Source organism: Phaseolus vulgaris, chromosome 7, assembly GCF_000499845.2.
Source record: "Phaseolus vulgaris cultivar G19833 chromosome 7, P. vulgaris v2.0, whole genome shotgun sequence".
Taxonomy (NCBI): Eukaryota; Viridiplantae; Streptophyta; class Magnoliopsida; order Fabales; family Fabaceae; genus Phaseolus; species Phaseolus vulgaris.
In genome coordinates this window covers 5,658,481-5,680,609 of record NC_023753.2, presented here as the reverse complement: position 1 = coordinate 5,680,609, position 22,129 = coordinate 5,658,481, and the positions used below count along the sequence as shown (strand labels likewise).

Below are 22,129 nucleotides of genomic sequence, written 5' to 3'. Positions count from 1 at the left end.
AATTTTTCTGACTGGAGTGAAAAAGTCCAATTTCACTTAGGTGTATTGGATCTTGATTTGGCCATTCGAATCGATAAACCTGCTGCTATTACTGATGAAAGTAGCAATGAGGAGAAAGCTCATTATAGGGCTTGGGAAAAGTCAAACAGACTTAGCCTGATGTTTATGCGGATGAGCATAGCAAACAATATTAAGTCTGCTCTTCCCGAAACCGAGAATGCAAAAGAATTCATGAAGTTTGTGGAAGAGCGCTCTCAAACAGCTGATAAGTCTTTTGCTGGGACATTAATGAGTACATTAATCACCATGAAATTTGATGGTTCTCGTACTATGCACGAACATGTCATTGAAATGACTAATATTGCGGCAAGACTTAAGTCTCTGGGAATGGCAGTGGATGATAATTTTCTCGTACAATTCATTTTGAACTCTTTACCGTATGAGTATGGTCCTTTCCATATGAACTATAACACTATGAAAGATAAGTGGAATATGCATGAATTGCATAGCATGCTAGTTCAGGAAGAGACTAGATTGAAGAATCGAGGAAACCACTCCATACATTATGTGAACAATCAGGGAGCTGGAAAGAAAGTCTTCAAGAAACATGGAAAGGGTAAAGAACCACTGAAGATAAATGAGTCCTCTACTAAGCTCCAGAAGAAGAATGACAAATGTCATTTCTGCAAGAAAGCTGGACATTTCCAAAAGGATTGTCTGAAACGTAAGACTTGGTTTGAAAAGAAGGGTAAGCATAATATACTTTATGTATGTTTTGAATCAAACTTAACTAAAGTTCCGCATAATTCTTGGTGGATTGATTCTGGATGCACAACTCATGTTTCTAATATGATGCAGGGATTCCTTTCAACCCGAACCATAAAGCCAAATGAAAAGTTTGTCTTCATGGGGAATAGAGAGAAGGTTCCAGTGGAAGCAGTTGGGACTTATCGTTTAATCCTCGACACTGGATTTTATTTAGACTTAATGGATACTTTTTATGTACCTAGTATATCTAGGAATTTAGTTTCATTGTCTAAACTTGATGTTGTCGGATACTCTTTTAAATTTGGGAATGGTTGTTTCAGTTTATATCAGCGTGTCAATTTGATAGGATCTGGTGCTCTTTATGATGGATTATATAGATTGAATCTTGATAATTTATATGCTGAAATTCTTATGATCTCGCATCATAATGTTGGCATTAAACGTAGTTTGGTGAATGAATGTTCTGCTTTCTTGTGGCACAAACGTTTGGGACATATTTCCAAAGAAAGGATGGAGAGATTGGAAAAGAATGAAATACTTCCAAGTTTGGATTTTACTGATTTGAATGTATGTGTGGATTGTATTAAAGGCAAACAAACAAAACACACAAAGAAGGGAGCCACAAGAACTACTCAGCTTCTTGAAATTATACACACTGATATATGTGGACCTTTTGATGCAAGTTCTTTCAATAAAGAAAGGTATTTTATCACCTTTATTGATGATTTTTCACGTTATGGTTATGTCTATTTACTGCATGAAAAATCGCAAGCAGTGAATGCCTTAGAAGTTTATATAAATGAAGTGGAAAGACAATTAGACAGAAAGGTGAAAATTGTCAGGTCAGATAGAGGTGGTGAATATTATGGAAAGTATGATGAAAGTGGACAACACCCTGGTCCGTTTGCTAAGTTCCTTGAGAGACGTGGTATTTGTGTTCAATACACAATGCCAGGTACACCACAACAAAATGGTGTTTCAGAAAGGCATAATCGAACCTTAATGGATAAGGTTAGGAGCATGTTAAGTAAGTCAACTGTACTTGTTTCATTGTGGATGTATGCTTTAAAAATTGGCATGTATCTGTTGAACAGGGTTCCTAGTAAGGCAGTTCAAAAGACACCTTTTGAATTGTGGACAGGAAGGAAACCCAGTTTGAGACACCTGCATGTTTGGGGATGTCAGGCAGAAGTTAGAATATACAATCTGCAAGAGAAGAATTTGGATGCAAGAACAATCAGTGGATATTTCATTGGTTATCCAGCAAAGTCAAAAGGGTATATGTTTTACTGTCCTACCCATAGCACAAGAATTGTTGAATCTGGAAATGCACGGTTCATTGAAAATGGTGAAACTAGTGGGAGTGATACTTCACAAAATGTGGAGATTAAGGAAGTTAGAGTACAAGTTCCTTTAATTAGTACCTTTACTTCAAGTATTATTGTTCCTAATGTAGTTGAGTCACTCAACAATGAAAAAGAACAACAAATTAATGATCATGAAGTTAACAATGAACCTGTAGTATAACAACCACAAGAAATACTATTAAAAAGATCTCAAAGAGAAAGAAAGTCTGTTATTTCGAATGATCGTGGTTTATCTACAAGAGTCAGAAAATGACTTAGGTATTGATAATGATCTAGTTTCATTTTCAGACGCCATCAATGATGATAATTTTGATAAGTGGTTAGATGCCATGAAAGATGAGCTTAAATCAATGGCACAAAATGATGTATGGGACCTTATAGAATTGCCAGAAGGATGCAAGAGAGTTGGGTGTAAATAGGTCTTTAAGACTAAACGTGACTCTCGTGGCAATATCGAACGTTACAAGGCCCGACTTGTTGCCAAAGGATTTACTCAAAAGGATGACATTGATTATAAGGAAACATTTTCACCTGTTTCTAAGAAAGATTCCTTTAAAATTATCATGGCATTAGTGACTCATTATGATCTTGAGTTGCATCAGATGGATGTCAAAACTGTCTTTCCGAATGGGGATTTAGAAGAGGATGTTTATATGGACCAACCAGTGGGGTTCATTGAAGAAGGAAAGGAACACATGGTGTGTAAACTTAAGAAATCAATATACGGGCTTAAACAGGCTTCTAGGCAATGGTATCTTAAGTTCAATGATACTATTGTGTCCTTTGGGTTTAAGGAAAACATTGTTGATCGGTGTATATATTTGAAGGTCAGTGGGAGCAAGTTTATATTATTGATTCTGTATGTTGATGATATCTTGCTTGCAACTAATGATCTTGGTCTATTAAGTGAGACTAAGAAGTTTCTCTCTAATAACTTTGAGATGAAAGATATGGGTGAGGCATATTATGTGATAGGAATTGAAATATTCCGTGACAGATCACAAGGAATGTTAGGTTTGTCTCAGAAAGCATATATTAATAAAGTTTTAGAGAGATTCAAAATTGATAAATGTTCGACATCTCCTGTTCCAATACAGAAAGGAGACAAATTTAGTCTCATGCAATGTCCAAAGAATGACTTGGAACGTAAACAGATGGAGAATATACCTTATGCATCTATTGTTGGGAGTTTAATGTATGCTCAAACTTGTACACGACCAGATATTAGTTTTGCAGTTGGTATGCTTGGAAGATACCAGAGTAATCCAAGATTGGATCATTGGAAAGCTGCAAAGAAAGTTTTAAGATACTTGCAAGGAACGAAAGATCACATTTTACTTATAAAAGATCTGATAATCTTGAGGTGATTGGATATACCGATTCATATTTTGCTGGCTGTGTGGATACACGAAAGTCTACTTTGGTTATGTGTATCTTTTAGCCGGAGGAGCGATTTCATGGAAAAGTGCGAAGCAGACAGTCATTGCTGCATCCACCATGGAGGCTGAATTTGTGGCATGCTTTGAGGCCACAGTTCAGGCTAATTGGTTGCGGAATTTTGTTTCAGGACTTGGAATTGTTGACAGTATTGCCAAGCCGCTGAGAATTTATTGTGATAACTCCGCAACTGTCTTCTTTTCTAAAAATGACAAGTATTCCAAAAGTGCTAAACATATGGAATTGAAATACTTTGCCGTTAAAGAAGAAGTTCAGAAACATAGAGTGTCAATAGAACATATTAGCAATGATCTTATGATTGCTGACCCTTTAACAAAAGGGTTACCGCCCAAAACATTTACTGGTCATGTTGTAAATATGGGCATTATGTCTATTAGTGAATGATGAATGTTGTTATTAATGCTTATTTGACACTCTGAGCTCATTGAATAAATAAAGTTTCTGAAATTTATGTTTTCTACTTTATGTATATGCATGTAAATTGTGTTGTGGAAAAAAAATTATGTTGTTATTGATGAAAATGACATTATTTTGAACCTATTATGGATTTCTCATTATAAAGTCATATTAAGGAGAAAGGATGATATAGTAGTACATGGAAGAAGGAAATGCGTCGATTGAAATGACATTTAACCGCCATGACTCTTATTATTTATGTATCCTTGATTTTGATTAATGATAGAACCAATTTATGTAAGGTCTTTTAAATGCGCATTTATGTAATTATAAAATCATGAAAGTATTATAACTCATATGAGTCATGTGGGAGAATGTAAGAAATTATGTAAATTAATTTTTATAAAGTGACTCACATGACTTAGAGTTTGGGCTTTGGGCCCAAATATGATTTAATAATAATAATAGAATAAAGGGCCCATTGGTTAACGTGAAAAATATATATATGATGATATACCTAATGAAAACCTACATCTGATGGAGATTGGGAACTTAAGGATATAGGGTTCCGTCTCAATGTTAGCCATCACGAAAGTGTGTGACAAGAACGGAATTGTTAAGAGATAGATTGGGAGAAAGGAGATAAAATAACTGCTCAATTAGGATCACTCATGGATCAAGGTAAGTGTCTATTCCTTTTTTATTGTATGATTGTGTGAGAATCATAATATGATAAGATCGGTATGAGAACATAATTGTATGTGTTCAATTTACGTTCATTCTTGTTTAAATTTACAGGAGAAAGACAGTTTAATCTTTTAAATAGTTTTTGTGAGTCCCTTTATAAGATATTTTTGTTATCATTACAAAACATTTGTATATTTCATGATAAACATAAAGAAGGGATATGGTAAACTTTAGGGGGTGAGAAGCTTTTCCTTTCAGATGTAAAAAAAATTATAACAATAAACTTAGTATATAGTGTAATATGGGACAGAAGGTCTAACTGGTAAGATGAATGAAGAATTGTCTAATACTTTTAAATACTTTTCTGAAGGCTTTTTTTAATATTTTTTTATCATTAAAATGCAGTTGTATATATGATAACGAACACAAAGAACTGATATGATAGAGTCCAAATTCAGTACAAATCATTTTGTTCCATATATCACAATAATAAACTCATTATATTGTGTGACATATATGGTAGAGTCTAATTGATAATACAATAAGATGGATCAGTTTCTAATTCCTTTAACTACTTATTTGAATCCTTGTAGTACTTTTTGTTGTCACTAAATTGCAGTTGTATGATATGTAGCACAAACACTAATTCAATACGGGCACGAACACATAAATACGTATAATTTATAAAATGTAAGACACGGAGACATGAATGTATATATTATATAATTATAAATTATATAAATTGACAATGAAGATTTATGTGCACAAGTATGTTTCAACTTTTTTTTGGCAGAAAAATGTTTTTCATTGTTGGTTCAAAAGAATTTGTTTCTTATTTTTATAATCGTAATAAAAATTTATACAATAAGTTTGAGTTTTTAGAAAATTAATGTATTTCTTCTTTTTAAAATTGTGTATGAGTGTCGTGTCCGATATGAACACGTCATCTAAGAGAAGTGTCTGAGCTTCATAGGTTGTATGTATGTGGTAGATGTTATAACATCAGCTTAAATTATTTTATATTAAAAAATTGCAAGAATTAACTCGTTATACACTTAATCAAGGCATTAAGAATTTTTATTTTTTTTTTATTTAAATTTCCTGATTTTTTTTTTTGGTTAAATCAATTTAAACCTACATTCCAAATTCGAATATTTAAAATGAAAAAAATATGTATTTTAAGGTGAAGTTTGATATTAAATATGATAGAAAAGACTAACAATAGTTTTTTAATAAGCAACTGAAGCTTCCAACAAGTATAACTTAAACAGTGGTTTTGATTTGGCAATCATGGATGTTATGTTTAAATAAGTGTTAAATCCTCCAAAATTGGAACTTTTTAAAAATCAAATATGATGATTTGAGGCATCATTTAAAATGTTTAAGGTTTGAAGTTAATTAAAAAAATACAACTTTGTTGTTATTATTTGAAGGGGATTTAGGTTCTACTGCCATTGCTTATTTTATGCTTTGTTTGCTTCTGTTGATACTCTGTAGGCGCGGATTGACGGGCGGGGATTTTTGTTGTTTGGATCCAATAATTTGAAGGAGAGAGCGGAAATGGACGAGCGAGTAGATATGATTTTTTCTTCTTCTCTTGTATGCAATGATGAGCGAGTGCCATAACGTACAATAAGATAATTTATTACAATACCCTTAAATTTCAAACTGTACATACGTGACACACTTAGCTTTTTACACACTGCATCAAAGAGGAGAATCCATTTAACAAGCTTAATACTGGATGCCATTTTAGTTTTTTTTTTGTCATGAAAATCGATCCTCATGGTGATTGTATAAAAGTGAAAATCGATTTTATGTTTAGTGAAGAGAAAGCAGACCCAGCACCTCCATTCTCCATTTTTACTCGTTTGCGGCTATTGGATTAGGGTTTTTTTCACCAATTTTATCATGTTATTCAAACACAAATCACTATTTTTCACACAAAATAATAAATAATAAATATTAATAATAATAAATATATAATTATTGATAATAAATATTTAAATTTATATAATAATAATAATAATATTGATTATAAAAAGATAACATAGTAAATTTATTTTATAAATATTTTGTATATTAGAATAAATTTTAAATATATTAACTTCTTTATAATATAATAATAATTATTAATATTATTATATATAATATTTAAACTATTTTTGTTATTATTATCATTATTAACATAGTTTTATATATACAATATGTAAAATTAATATATTAAATATTATATAAATTTATATAATAAATTTTTTTAATTATACTATTAATAACAACATATAATTATAAATAATAAAAATAATAAAATAATAATTATTACTATTTTCATAAATTTTAATATATTTAATAATATCATTTTAATTTAATACAAAATTATTTTATATTATATTTTTTAAAATTTTAAATAATTTATTTTTATGTAACAATTTCCAATTTTTACATTTATAAATCTAAATTTTTATATATTACAAAAATTTAATTAACTCAAATATAAAAAAAAAAATCATAATTTATTATTTAAATATTTTTAATAATAAGGATAATTTGCAAATTTACATTTTACATCTTTAAAATATTTTTTAAATTCTCTCTCAACTATCATATCACTCACAAATTTCAATAAATCATCCTCACAAATCCACACTATCATCCCTCAATCCAAACAACCTAACACATCCTCACACATTCTCTCTTATCCTCACAAATCCACTCCCCCTCCTCCTCACAAATCTCCTCCCTAATCCAAACACACATTAATGAGGACTCCAAACCATGTCATGACAGTACTTAACCTGCATCATTACCTCTTAATATCCCAGTAGTTGCATGTTCCCAACACACCACTCCCTCATCCTAACAACAAACCTCCCATCAGAGCACAACTCCATCACAAGGTGACAACACTCTGCATCCTCATACAGCCCCAAAACCCACAACCCCAGTCACAGTCAATAAAGCAGAAAAAGAAGCAAAAGGGTAAGCCAACCTATTGACAAATGCTCAAGAGAGTATGTCCAGATTATTCATGAATGAGTTGTGTTCAACACGATTGTAACTCCTAAATAAAAGTGGAAAAAGGTGATTTTTTTTCTGCAAATTATATCCAGACACACCCTGAGAGTAGTGGTGTTGATGTCACCAAACTATCATCTTAACCAAATGAAACCGAGAAGAATGATCCGAATCACACCATATCTTCAAGTTTACGGTTATAAAACGTTTAGGGTATTAATTTACAACACCACCCTCCAAACCCCTTGTGATAACATTAAGCACATCATAATCAGGAGAATACAAAATTAAAAAGAAACAAAAGTAACAAACTGAATTTAGACACAGATTTTACACATCTAGTGTATATTATACTTCAACATATAGTGCAAGTTTCATGGGTACATAGGTGCATCAAATATTATAAGATAAAAAATAAACAAACTTACGACCAAAAACATAGAACAAATCCTAGAACAATAAATATAAACCATTTCTGCTTGGATACCTGGTATGAAGAAGAAGAAGCACCGCTGCACCAATCAAATCCAAACCAAGTATCTCTAGGGATATATGTGTTGTAATAGAAAGTAACAGGCCTTCCATTATAACCATTGATTTTCACACTTTCAGGCTTCCAACCATCTGATCCATGTCTATATAGGTACACATAACATATCTGATATGCACATGGACCACTTATTTGAAATGTATCTGAACTACAACTCTCAAATGTACCTGAAGTTGGATCATCCAGTCTTGGTACATATATCTGGTAATATGTGAAAAAAGTAAAATACAAATTTTCAATTATTCAAAGAGTTTTTAAAATACTATAAATATAACATTTTTTACACTTTAAGTTAATTAGAAATCATTTTAGATATGACTTTCAAAAATAATCATTACAAAAGCCAACAATTTTCTATCAGATATAACAACCTATGATTAGATGGCTATCTAAAACTTCAACACTTTCAATACATTTTAATCAACTTCTTACTGAAATTAGAACTTCCTCGGTTAACTAGATGCACAAGCCTACTAAGGTCCTTCTCTTCCCTTCTCCTTTTCAAATTCCAATTTGAATGAGTTATGTGCAATTTACAAACATATATTCAAAAGTCATTGATATGTTTTGGTGGTTTGGGCATACACATACCCCAATAGAAAGCTACCATTTGGCCAAGCCAACTTGTACTTTGCTGATAAACACAGAACACGTCTGACTAAAAGTAAATAGATTTGCTGATAGAAACAAAAACCTATCCTTAGAGTGTACAACTTTGACAGCTAGAGACTCAAAATTAAATACACAGGGTTTTGTTTCTTACCCTCTTCGTAAACTGGTATCGAGCTTATGATCAACTTTGAGACTGACAAGTATAGTAAAAGAGTTGAATGGAGCAATACTTACCAGTACCATTAGGGAGGAGATATCCTTTTTTATACTCTGAAACATATTTTCACCTTTAGCATCCCATTTGAACCTTTTTTTCCTTTGAGGAGCCCAAAGAAAGGCTTTGCTTTCTCTGCAAGCTTAGGAAGAAACCTTGTTAGTGCCACAAGTTTCCCATGAAGACTTTGGACCTCTTTTAAGTTACTCAGACTTCTCATAGTTAGGATTGTTTTGCACTTGTTATGATTGTTTTCTATTTCTCATTGAGTGATCATGAAGTTGAGGAATTTTCCACTATTGACTCCGAAAAAGCAATTTTCAAGATTGAGGCACATGTTATGCTTCCTAACCTTATTGAAAACTCTCTCAAAATGGGCAGAGTGGTCCTCTACATTTGTCAATTTGATCATCATATCATCGACATGTACTTCCATTATGTTACCTATTTAAAGACTTTGTCCATGAGAAACTCATATGTTGCACCCACATTTTTAATCCAAATGACATGACTTTATATCAATCGACATGTACTTCCTTAGTCATGAAAGATGTTTTTTCTTCATCGGGTAAGTACATGATTTGATTATATCCCGAGTATGCGTCAAGGACACAAAGCAACTCGTAGTTTGTCGTGTTGTCAACAATCTGATTTTTATTCGGTAGAGGGTATGTGTCCTTGGGACATACCTTGTTTAAGTTTAATACATCCTCCACTTGCCATTTGATTCTTTTACCATAATCACTTTTGCTAATCACATGGTGTAAATGATTTTCCTAATAAAGCCATCTTTGACTGACTTTGTGTTCCACAACTAAACGCCTTTCCTTAATGGGTTTCCTTTATCTTTGGGCTAGCTTGAGAAAGTAAGGCAAGTTTACAATACATGAAGTATGGGTCAATGCCACACATATCTATTGGACTCCACGCAAAAAGGTCAAAATTCCTTACCAAGACTCATTCTATTGCATCTCTTAATAAGTAGATCATTTTGCTCACCTTTGCACACTAATTTTGTCAAGAACCCAATTACACATTTATCAAGGGCTCATCAAAGGTAGGTTGATTCTCCTCAAATTCGGCTTGTGGGTCAAAGTCGATCTTATCATCAGTAATAGAAGCCCGAGGTGTATCTTCGATATTGTACATGTTTGAACATTGTTACTCTCTTTTGACTGATCAATGTCATGCTTTTCTAGGAAATCTAACACCTCATCGATCTGGCTTGCACTACTGGTAGGAGTTTTCAATGAATAAGTTGTGATTTTGAGACTCTGCGCATAACATTCTTTTTCCGCTTTGAGACCGGCCTTTCCGTGATAATCTTTCCATCCTCACAAGGGAATTTTATGATCATGTGCGGTGCAGAACAACGACTTCGAGTTGATTGAGAGTTCTCTACCCAATTAAAGCATTATACAAGGTTTCAACCTCCACTAAAGTATCGGATCCTGAATATTCGAAATGTTTCACTTATGCTAAACGTAGTAAGCAGTTTGACATATCCTCAGGTGTGTACACGTTCCCTTGTGAACCCTAGCAATAGGTTCGAGTACGACTAGATGAGAGAAGTAGGTATGTCAACCTTTAAGAACATTGATCAGTACAACAGGTTTGTCGAGCTTCCCGTCGATGAAGAGCTTTTTCAACCTGCCAAATTTCGAGTTTATACTACAAAGATGTCTTTTCCTTGCAGAACTTGAGTTGCCTCCCCAAGCAAATCCTCTTGCTATAGTTTTGATCATAACTTTGACATCATTGGTATTTTTTCGAGGTTGTTCCCTTTGTTCTTGCTCAGGCTCTAGAGACACCTGCTCCTGGTGATTTCCCCTTCCTTTACCGTGGAAACTACTCAATTCATGGATAATAACATCTCAACTAATGTTTAGAGGGGTGTGACATCTTGATTTCCCAAGGTGGAAGAAGATGGTTTGCCTTGCAAACCGACTTATAACTCGTAGATATGATCGACGAGTTTGTTGAAGATGATGAGGGGAAATCCGAAGACGAGGGGAATTCCAACTACATAAGATTCTAAGACACTCAAGTCACTAATAGTGTGTATGAGAACTGAGTCAGTAGTACATGTGAGATTGATTTGTATTTAGAGTTCCACATGAGATTGATTTGTATTTAAAGGCTTCTTTAGACTTGGAATCAGATATTCAAAAGATATTTAAAATAAATAAAAGATATAATTAATTATTGATTCAATGAATTATTACTATGAGTATAAATATCTAAGGTTATAAACTTACAACTGATTGCATTACATTTAGTTACAAATAGATTTATTAACAATTCTCCTTACAGATACACAGAGAAAATGTAATAGAAAATTTCACTCAAACTGTATAAACGAAGAAATTGGATGAGAAAGAGAAAACAAAACCTGGTTTCCATAAGCATCCCCAAAAGCAATACTGATCTGATCTCTTGTATACCTAGTAGACGAACAACTAGTAGATATAACCACCAAGTAAGAACAAGTCCCTGTGTTCTTCAGCTGTTTAAGAAAATATTAATAAGTCTTCCCCTTATTAAAATAGCACTAGAAAATTTTGAAAAAGAGAAAGAGAGTGGCAACAAAAGGGCTGGTGAGAGGCAATAGTTAGAAGTACCTGGATATAGCTGACATTGAAGGACTCAGCCGCATGAGGCATAAGAGAAAGAGATTGGGACTCTGAAACTGAGAGGGTCATTCCAGAGGCCAGGAAGAGCAGAAGAAGAAGAACCTGTTTGAACATTTTTTTTGTTCTGAAAGCTGAAAATTTAGTCAAAGGAACAAGAACAAAAAGAGTGGAGCTGTTGGGGAATAGAAAAAATGAGGGGCGATTTGAACTGAAACGTTTCACTGCCTTAGCAAAATAAAAACTAAACCTTTCAATGTCGTGTGCAAAAGACAAAAGGCAAAACTCAGAAGGTAATAGGATAATAAGGTAAACGTGTCTGTCGCAGTTTTCTAAAGAAATTAGTATTTCACCTTGCAATTTATGCTGATACTTAAGGTAAATTTTTAAGTTCGGAAAATTATGTTTTTAACATTTAGTTTTTTTAAAAAAACATTTTCATAAAAAAAGTAAGAATATGATTTTATTCAATTTGAAATATTTTTTTATAAGATTTTATTGAATCATTTAACATGATGATAAATTAAAATAGCATATTAGTTTTGCATTTCAATAAAATTTAAGTAAATATTTTTAGTGATAATATTTACCAATTTTCAGAATTCGCGATTTTCTCCTTCAAAAGGTCTTAACGTAAATCTCGAGGTATATATCATACTAAGGTTAAATGTCCACGACTTGGAAACTTGTAGGGTAAATACATATTTTTTTGGAAAACCAAACTCAATAATAATAATATGAATCTGATAAGTTTATAATAAACATTTTTTTCTACATTCACTTTACAATTAATAATACTATTACTTTAATATTTTCTCATATCATTTAATTATAAATTTATTTTTTATTATGTATATTTTTTTCTAAAATCATTACAGAAAAAATTGTATACAATAAACGATTTTCCTAATAATATATCCTACTCACGATGGAGAAATGAAAGTGGCCTTTTTCTTTTAATTCAACAGTCACATCGAAATAAATTGTTGGGGTATCGACACCTAGTGTCTCTAGTTTGCGTAGATTATGGTATATACGGAAATGGAGAAACTTCCCAGGGTTGATTTTTCCATAAATCTTCTATTTTTTATTTTGTCAAACAATTTTAGTCTATTTCTTATTACATTTATTTGTATACTATAAATTTAACTTCTTATTTTTAATGAGAATAAATTTATAAATTTATAATTTACACTTAGTAAAAGTTTTCCAAAAATTAAATAAAGGTTTAGGGTTTTAATAAAACTGTAGCCTGATTTTTTTAATTGGGTTTGACTGTGATATTAAAAATTAACCTTAAAGACCTATGTGCTCAATGAATTCAGTATTTTCACTTACGTAAGTATACATTAAGTATTTTCACATCTACGTACTTCGAACCAAATACTTTTAAAATATATATCTCTTTAGCATGTCACTATTATATATTATATCAGCCCACTTCTACCTGATTTTAGTAAACTAAAGAATTGACAAGCCCAAATAGGTTGGCCTATTTTAGGTTTCTTCTTCCTGCACCCCTACGTTCTTCTTCCTGCACCCCATAATTTTAAAAATCTCAAAACTGACCTTGACCTTTTATTTGGAAAAGGGTACCATGGTGGAGTGTTCTAGGGATTCATCAATCCGAAAGTGAATCATGTTTTTTGGATAAGGAGAAGTTCTGGAAGCAAATGTTAATAAATTGTTGATTTCCATATTATTGAATCCGAAAGCCTAATTTTTGTTACAAATTGATGGATCTAAAAGATTTATGGATTCTCCAATTTAGAATATTTACGGATTCTCCAATCTGAAAGATTTACAAATTCTCCATTCCAGATGATTTATGGATTTCCAAATCCAAAATGTGAAAAAACCAATGCGGATTCCTGATTCCGTAAAATTACCGAACTGCATTATCTGTAATACTAGATATAAATTGCAGAAACGATAATTCGAGACACTACCGACCACCACCAAAAGAAACACCTTCCTATACTAAGAGATGGATCCGCATCGCCGCTGTTCAAAGAAAAATGGAATGCGTGTGTGAAGTCTGTGAACAAAAGACGAATAAAAAGTAGTGTTGGTCTTATGTGCATCTTGAGAATTTTAAAAAATAATAAGATTATTTTTGTCTTTGCAAGGGTGGAGGAAAAAAGACTTAAGATTTCAGGAAGATACTGTCCCTATTTTATCATCCCGCATTTGTCATTGATAAAAAAATGTGTTATTAAAATGTATTTTTTAATTAATGACTGAGTAAACATAACATTTTAATTTGTACTATTTCCATTCTCATCGTTTATAAGTAAAACACATTAACTATATATATATATATAGATAGATTCAATATATTAAATTTTATTAATCACTTAATATTACTTTTAAAATGTCTTTGTAAAATAAAAAGTACATATTATATTTTGTAATCAATGATCAAATATAAATTAAGTTAAGATATTTTTAAAGTATCACTAGATAAATAAAATAAAATTTGCTTAATTTTTTTTAAAAAAATGTTTTTTAATAAATAGAATGGTTTAAAGTATCATTAGATAAGATATTTTTAGTGTACAATGGTTTTTACACTACTCTAAGTCAATATTTCACTTAAAACATGAATCAAACATCAAAATAACATAAATTTAATTTTAACCAAAATCCACTTGACACGTCTCAATTAACTAGGAAAATTCGTATTTGATCTCTATGAAAACTCGGCACGACATGATTAGTGAGTTAAGGAAAATTAGCAATAAGATAAAAAAAATTGTTTTAATTACATACATAATGACAAACTTTCCAATCTTAATGGAACTTAGTTTTACAACTTTGCGTTTCTTAACACGAATTACATTATTTTTACTTTTATGCATATTTGTTTACTTTTGTTGGATTAGTTTAGGCTAAGTAGTTTACTTTGATCTATAATATATTTGAATTTTTTAAATTACATTAAACTATGTTTAAAGGTTCAAATTTAGTAACATTTTTTAAAATTATTTAACATAAATAACTAGATAGAAGCCCAACTATACATCTTCTTGATAACATGTCATCAAGAAGCTGGTTTTGCATCTGGAACACCATCGTTGTCATGAAGGATAAAACCATTGTGGTTGCCAATTTTGCATCTGGAACACTATGATTAGTGATTTGGATTTTAATTTAAACCACATAAAAAAATTGTTTTTTTTTAATTTATCCATTTGGGGTCATCAAATGAAAAATCCAAGTTTGAAATTTATAGTTCATTTTTCTTTACCATGAGTAAAATTGTTTAGTCTTGATATTCTGAGATTGCTATAGAAGTCTAAATGATTTCATTATCAGATTTTAATATGACCTCAATTGAAACATGTATCTTGAATCAACTAATTGATTCCATATAAGCTTGATATAATCATAACAAATTTTTAAGACAAACTTCCTGTTAAATCAAATGATTGTTGTTAATATTGTTGGTTAGATAGTATTAAGAGTAGAAGTGAGAATGTGTCTACCTGTTTTGAGACGTCTCATATTAGTTCTGCATAAGATTCACAGGTTGCGTTGCTTGACCAACCCCTCATAATAGCGACCTTAAAAAATGAAAAGAATAACAACATCATTTTAGCAAATTCAACTAAGAAAAGATGGAAAGCAACAAGTAGCATTTGGTTAACATGTAAACCAAGATATAAGTTGAAAATCAAACAATTTCTTTCAAATCACACTGGTTAAATCACTTGTTCCACTTCTTTAAACAATATAATTTATACGAAATTCACAAATTTAGATTATTTTATTTTCCATGAGAAAACCAAATACAGCAGAAGCAACAACCAGCAACTGGAGGACATGGATCATGAACTCAGCAATGAGATGTTTCCTGTAGGTAATCATTGATAGAACATTCATAAGAATGCACATTCCAATTCTAAAATCACAACATTGCAAACTGTAACAATTACTTAATAACAAATCAACAGTGCAGACAATGAAGGAAAACAGGGTATCAATTTTAAAAAAAGCAAATGAATTCGTTCTAAGGAATAAAGAAAGGGATGTAAGCGAAATTATCAATGGAGTTCCGAAAGATAAAAAAAAAAAGGCAAACGTTAAAGATAGCCACCGTCACACCTAGGGTTTACGAAAAGTAAACTACCTATTTGTGTCACGTCTAGGGAGATAACCGTCACAGTCGTGTGCGTGAAGGTGGCGAAGAAGAAGAAGAAGCTCGTCCGGTGTCGTGGTTCGCGGTGTCCGTGCGTGCATAGAGAAGAAGATGAAGTAAATGGAGAAAATGGAATTAGAGATATGAAACTGAGTGTGTGATGAAAAAAGGTGCGGCTTCGCTGGCGTGTTTTTGGATTGGGCTGGGCGTAGGTATCGTCTTGTTCAGCTTTTGCTTCATGCACCTAATCAATTCTAATTTGCACCCTATAAATTTTTTGAAATTATAAAATTGCCTTGTTTAATCTGGAATTGAGAAATGGTTACAAGAATATGCTGTTTTGCATTCCAGAAATGAAATATCAGAATAAAATAGAAAAATAAAATCTCATTTGAAAAGATAAATCTGAAACACAAATTACATTGGGAAAGAAATTCTAGAAAATAGATCCAAAAACTTATTAAAAAAAGCCTATTCCAATAAGTTGTTCCGAAATATGTAATCTAGAAAAGTGTTCCAAAACTCAAATGCATAATTATATCTTGAAATATCACATCCAATATATATATATATATATATATATATATATATATATATATATATTATATATATTATATTGTGACGTGCATTCCGCCCCTATTTAAAACTAAATAGGATAATTTTAATATCAGTTATAGGGTGCAGGTTGAGGTCCAAATTTATCATGATGGTAGAAACGTATCCCATGTTTGTTTAGTGGAAAATAGTGAAATGGTAACAAGGACATGTCACTTTCAACGCCACGATTTCTTTGGCTTTAACGTGCCATGTTTTGCAGTGTAACGACGCCATCATTCTAAAAGGTAACATGGAATAATAGAAAAATAAAATTATGGAATTCCTTCGGATTGATTTTTAAAAGATGAACTTTAGCAATCACAAAGGTCTTCAACAAATGAGTCATGTATAACATTTAATTTAATTTAATTGTGCTTTATTTATTTTTTAAATTAACAGTGCTTTATTCATACACCTTCTGATGGAGATTCGGTAGCAGTTTTGCACGTCCACCCATTCTTATGCTGAGTTAAACCTTTGAAGGGCCCCATGGCCATTGCAGAATTAAATAGATTCCCCAATTTTATAACCACTTTTGAATTGGAGGGGGTACAAATTTAACTTTTTGTGGTTCATCCCTTGGAAGTTTGCATCCATTCTACAGAAACCAAGCAAACTATAACAGTAAACAAAAATGATACTTTTCAACAGTAAAATGGTTAAAAAGGGTAGGAACAGGAGTGGGTTTCTCTCAATCCACACAACACCCCAGCACTGATCAACTGAGTGGCGGATGAACGTACATATTTTACCTCGAAGCTCTTTATACGATTTGCTCATTCGCACACCTGCACTCTTCTTTGTTCACAAAAATCATAGCAATCAATGATAATAAATTATTATAGAAAACACGCAGCAGACAGAAGTTTACATAACTGGTGAGTTTATTATCATTGTCAAGCACATTGCATGTTCTTTGCTCAGAAAAATCATTAGGATGTAGATGATAATACATCCAAGGAGACCAAGACAATGTTTTTTTATAAAGCGTTTTTCTTTGTGATATGGTGTCAGTTTCCTCCACCTCATGATTGCTCCAGAAAAACAGAAGAAAACCTTAAAACAGCAGGCCCAGGTCAGAGTAATATCAATCAGCCATGGTCACCAATCCTGAATCAGTAACAAGCAGCATAGTACATCATTCGATTGTTTTGGGAGGATTACAAAAAACCATATGGCACGGATTAGCAACCATCATGTCAAAGCTCGACATAGAATATATGTCTCATGTATCATATAAATTCATAATTCATCGAGTAAAAAGAATTGCAAGAACAATATAGTACATGGCATTGTGCATCTATAGATAACACGTGTAATAAGAGAAAAAGAAGAAAAAATGGAACTCTAATCTAGCGAATTCACCTGAATCAAACATATAGTATTTTTTTTATTTATTTATAGTTTTTCTAATTCTAGGAGGAAGGAAGTATTATTTCGCCGCTATTTCCACTTGTGAAACTCCGGTTGTTCCTGTTCCTTGAACCTTTTGAACACACCTTCAATGGCAACATCGAACGCGTCCTTCATACCCTCTAACCCATGTTTCGTATTGGCGTAAATCAACCTCGGAATGTACTCAATCACTTTCTCCCTCATTTGCCTCACTTCCTCCTTGGTGAACTTCTCCAGCACGTTTTTCACGGTTACGGTTCCATTATTCACTGCGTTCCGGTCTATGTAAACTGAGTAACTCCCCGGTTCGGCCGGCAAGAACCACTCGTACTGCAGGTACGCGCTTCGCCGCCAGAAGAAAACCGGAATCGAACCGGCCACCATGCAATCGAAAATGGACCTGCGTGTGAAGCTGTCCCCTCTAGGCTGCAAGCAGAAATCCGAGTCCAGAAACGTTTCCAGAATCACCGACGTGCCGTTGGAGCACCGCGTCCCAGTGCAGTTCACGGTGCGGCACGACTCGCCCGAGTCGCGGCATTGACTCAGCAGAACCCCGCGGAAGTCGTTGCGGAACGCGCGTCGAGGCGCCCCAGCGAAGCAGAAGAGCGAGTTGCGTTGGCGCGTGCGGACAAAGTTCTGCCAGAGCGTGACGTCGGATTTGGAGCGCGGATGGAATCCGGTGGGGTAGGGAACACCGACGTCGAAATAGTCCCAAGGATTACGCTCTATGAGAAGGCGCGTGACGTTTCTCATCCCAGGCTTGTAGATACAGCTAGAACCCCAATCGTGGTCCACGGAGCGGCGAAAATCCCACGTGATGCGCCCCATGGTAATAAAATGATCCCAACCGTTTGATCTTTTAAAAAACGGTTGGTCCATAACCCAGCGCAGCATCATGTCGCAGTGGCGATCCCGTTCCACTGCGGTCCAGTTAAGCCAGAGGAACTTCCCCACCGAGAGTCCAGCGTAGAACGGTATATAGAACGCCGTGGCAGATTCGGGCTCCTTAACCCTACACCTGTGATTCAATAATCGGTTGTGGAAGATGATTTCGGTGACGAACTGGTCGGTCCAGTGCCACGCCGGAAGGATATCCTCAGGGATGATTCCGGCAAGCGCGGCAGCGCTCTGGCCGAATCCCTGGTTAGAGAGGGAGTCGCAGCGGGAGCTCCAGGGGTTGAGGTTGTCGCAATTCTGGAGAATTTCGTGGTTGAAGGTTCGGGGGAGGTCGTAGACGAAGACCTTGCCGGAGCCGCATTGGTCTTGGGCTCGGGAAGAGTGGTGAACGACGGTGGACGGCAGAGGAGTGGGAATTGAGGAGGAGAAACTGCGGAGGTTGCAGAGGAGGAGGATCTGGATGAAGAGGACGGTGAAGATGATCCATGTGCGAGGGTTTTGGGGGGAGAAACGGGGTTTGAGGAGGGAGGTGAGGGAAGAAGTGATGGTGGCTTTGGTATGAATCGTTTTGGGTTGAGGTTCCAGTGAGGGGTGAATTGATTTGGGAAGCATGAGATAGAGTGAGAGAAGAGTGGAGAACGTGTATTCCGGCGAAATTAGACCGGAAAAGTGGGGATTGCGTGGAGGAGTGTGAAGATGAAAAGTGCTGTTTGGGTTTAAAGGCTTGGTTCCATTATGATGATGATGGTGATGATGTAGGTATGTAGGGATGGGGAATGGTTTATTTGTGGACTGACACGTGTCCCATGCATTACCGTCTGCCAGCCGCAACCGACAGCGCTTTCGCTAAAAAAAGTAACACGTGCCCTCTTTCTTTGAGGCCACCGTTATTGCTTCTTCCATTTTGCTGTAATTTCTCCGGTAGGTTTTTCGACCATCTTAAATTACCCTCTCTTAACTACATTAATAAAAAAATAAAACTTATAAAATTTCCTTGTGGTTATCACACTTTAATTTGTTTACAGCACTTATAATTTTAAAACTTAGAATATAAATATTAAATAAAATAATTCTATTCAATTATATTTAGGAAGTCTATTGATTCCATTTCAAAATATTTTAACATATTTTTATTTAAATAAATAACGTCGTATTCAATCGAAAATTTTAAACATTCAAAAAATCCTGTAATATTTAATAAAATAAATAAATTCTTATTTTATAATAAAACAGAATTTGGTGATATTAAATTGAGATGTTAAAATACTAAAAAAAATGATCTCATATTCAAATTATCTAAATTATAATGAGTCATCTTATACTCAAAATCATATAATAGTTCAGAGAATCATTTTGTTTACCAAAGTTTAATGAATTTTGTATCGCTTTTTATCTTTGTTATTGTTATATTATTATTATATACGACTTTTCAATTCACAAGAATGGGGCTTTTTTTCATACATGACTTTTAGTGATGCTATTATATATCTTATTAGTGTTTTAAAATATTTTTCTTTAGCAATCTGAACCGATAAAAACATGATTTTGAAGTTTCAAGCAGAATTAAATCAATTTCAATAAAAATATCATCATTTTAACTATTAAATATATAATATTATAATATAAGAATCAATTTTATTAAAAAAAAATAATAGACGTAGATTTATAAAATTGAAATTTCACTTAAAAGTATAATAAGTCACAACATATACTAAAAACAGTTATATATGATAGTAAATAAAATGTAATACTTCATATTAAACCACAAAACATAAAATCAATTAGCAAGCATAAACCTTAAAAAAAATAAAAATAGAACAATACATGTGTTTTTTAAGCTAATTGATTAATATGTCCACTATCTTTTCCTAAGTCATAACTAATTTGACCCGTTATTTACGAGTTCCATTAAAATACAATTCAATTTTACAAGTATATATATAATCGTTTTAAATACATAGAATCTTTTAAACTTTTGTAAGTGTATAATTTTTTTTCAATATGATTTCATGTTTTTCAAATCCTCTATATTGTTTAATTTTGTTTAAATCATTACATCCATTCAAAATATTTCGAAATATATAGGTCTTTCTTTGGTATAATAATCATTTATTTTTGTTTTTAAAATGTAATAATTGTTTAGTAGTGTTTGAGTTATTCTTATAAAGTTAGTTATTTAATATTATTTTTATAAAATTATATGTATATATATATTATTGTATTATTATTTTATTATTAATTAATTAATCATAAAAAATAAAATTATATATATTTCGGTTGACTCTTCAACCGAGAAAGGTTTCCAATCATGAGTATAACGTTTTGTTGCTTTTTGAACTTTGTTGTTCCTTATTACTATTTTTTTCACAAAGCAAAGAGGTTCACTGTCGGTGCCTAGGTTGGATATACAAAAGTAGTAGTACTAATGTTATACTCTGTCATACAGTAATTTAATATAGTATTTTTTTTTTTCAACATGGAAAAGATGTCATATTTTAAATACATTGGAGAAATATCTTTTTTATTTAATAACTTGAAATATTAAATTTTACGAACCAAAATGGTTTTTAAAATTTTTAAAATTATATTAGTTTGTTACTTTTTAACGTGCAATGATAATAAAGTAACATTGTCTTAATTTATAAGCATTTCATTAAGCAATAAGTGAAGTTGAAGGCACTTCCACTTCCTTTAGTTTGTTTAATTAATCTGTAGTGATGTATCTTTGTCCCACCTCTACATTATTTATCATCTCTCTTAATGGCCTCCTTGGTGTATGATTGTAGGATTAATGTGTATTGTTGGGTTAGTATGGGAAAGAAAACCTAGTTTCCATGTGAAGATGTTTTTGTTATGAAAGCGGAGAAAGGGCAATAATCAAAGAAAAGAAGTAGAATGTTGCATGCACTGTGTTGTGTGTTGTTGGAGCATGAAGAGATTTTGCTTTCATAGTAACAATGATTTTTGGTAGTTTGCGTCAAGTGTCTCTCTCTTGCACAGTGAGGCATTATAAATGGACCATCCACCACAGTATTCAATTGTAAAACGACATATTTTTGATAATACATAGTTGCAGATTCCGCGGTGGCCATCAACATGTATTGACAGCTTCAGCGGTGACACAGCCATGGAACGGTGTGTCACATTGGGTCGAGGACAACGTGATGCGTTCATTCCTGTGCTGGCTACGTCTACAAGCTTCTGCCTTATCTCTTATTCCACTTAAATCTCACAAAAAAAACATCACTATTTCAAATAATTTCACATAATTGAGATAAAAAAAATAATTTAAATATATATATATATATATATTACTTATTTAATATTTTTTAAAATAATTGTATTACAAAGTGGACTTTAAGCCAAACTCAACCCTATAAAACCGATTCATGGGATGAGATT

General features: G+C 32.7%; 2 protein-coding genes across 4 annotated transcripts; both read right to left on the bottom strand.

The window, feature by feature from the left end:
* Window positions 1-8,019: 8,019 nt before the first annotated feature.
* On the bottom strand, window positions 8,020-16,042 carry LOC137830760 (embryo-specific protein ATS3B-like). Of its 3 annotated transcripts, XM_068638277.1 has the most exons (6): window positions 15,830-15,970; window positions 15,508-15,553; window positions 15,186-15,263; window positions 11,689-11,824; window positions 11,460-11,573; window positions 8,020-8,442 (listed from the first exon to the last, which is right to left on the bottom strand). In XM_068638277.1, the coding sequence occupies exons 4-6, from the start codon at window positions 11,812-11,814 to the stop codon at window positions 8,116-8,118; spliced, it is 567 nt and encodes a 188-aa protein (XP_068494378.1). In that variant the 5' UTR covers window positions 11,815-11,824; window positions 15,186-15,263; window positions 15,508-15,553; window positions 15,830-15,970; the 3' UTR covers window positions 8,020-8,115. The 3 variants fall into 3 exon arrangements, with proteins under 3 accessions (XP_068494378.1, XP_068494377.1, XP_068494376.1); XM_068638276.1 differs by lacking the exon at window positions 15,508-15,553 and having other exon boundaries at window positions 15,830-16,042; XM_068638275.1 differs by lacking the exons at window positions 15,186-15,263; window positions 15,508-15,553; window positions 15,830-15,970 and adding an exon at window positions 13,145-13,163.
* Window positions 16,043-17,632: 1,590 nt separating this feature from the next.
* Window positions 17,633-19,478, bottom strand: LOC137830759 (xyloglucan galactosyltransferase XLT2). The gene has a single exon (XM_068638274.1). It carries the CDS (start codon window positions 19,337-19,339, stop codon window positions 17,879-17,881), a length of 1,461 nt encoding a protein of 486 aa, XP_068494375.1. The 5' UTR covers window positions 19,340-19,478; the 3' UTR covers window positions 17,633-17,878.
* Window positions 19,479-22,129: the final 2,651 nt, after the last annotated feature.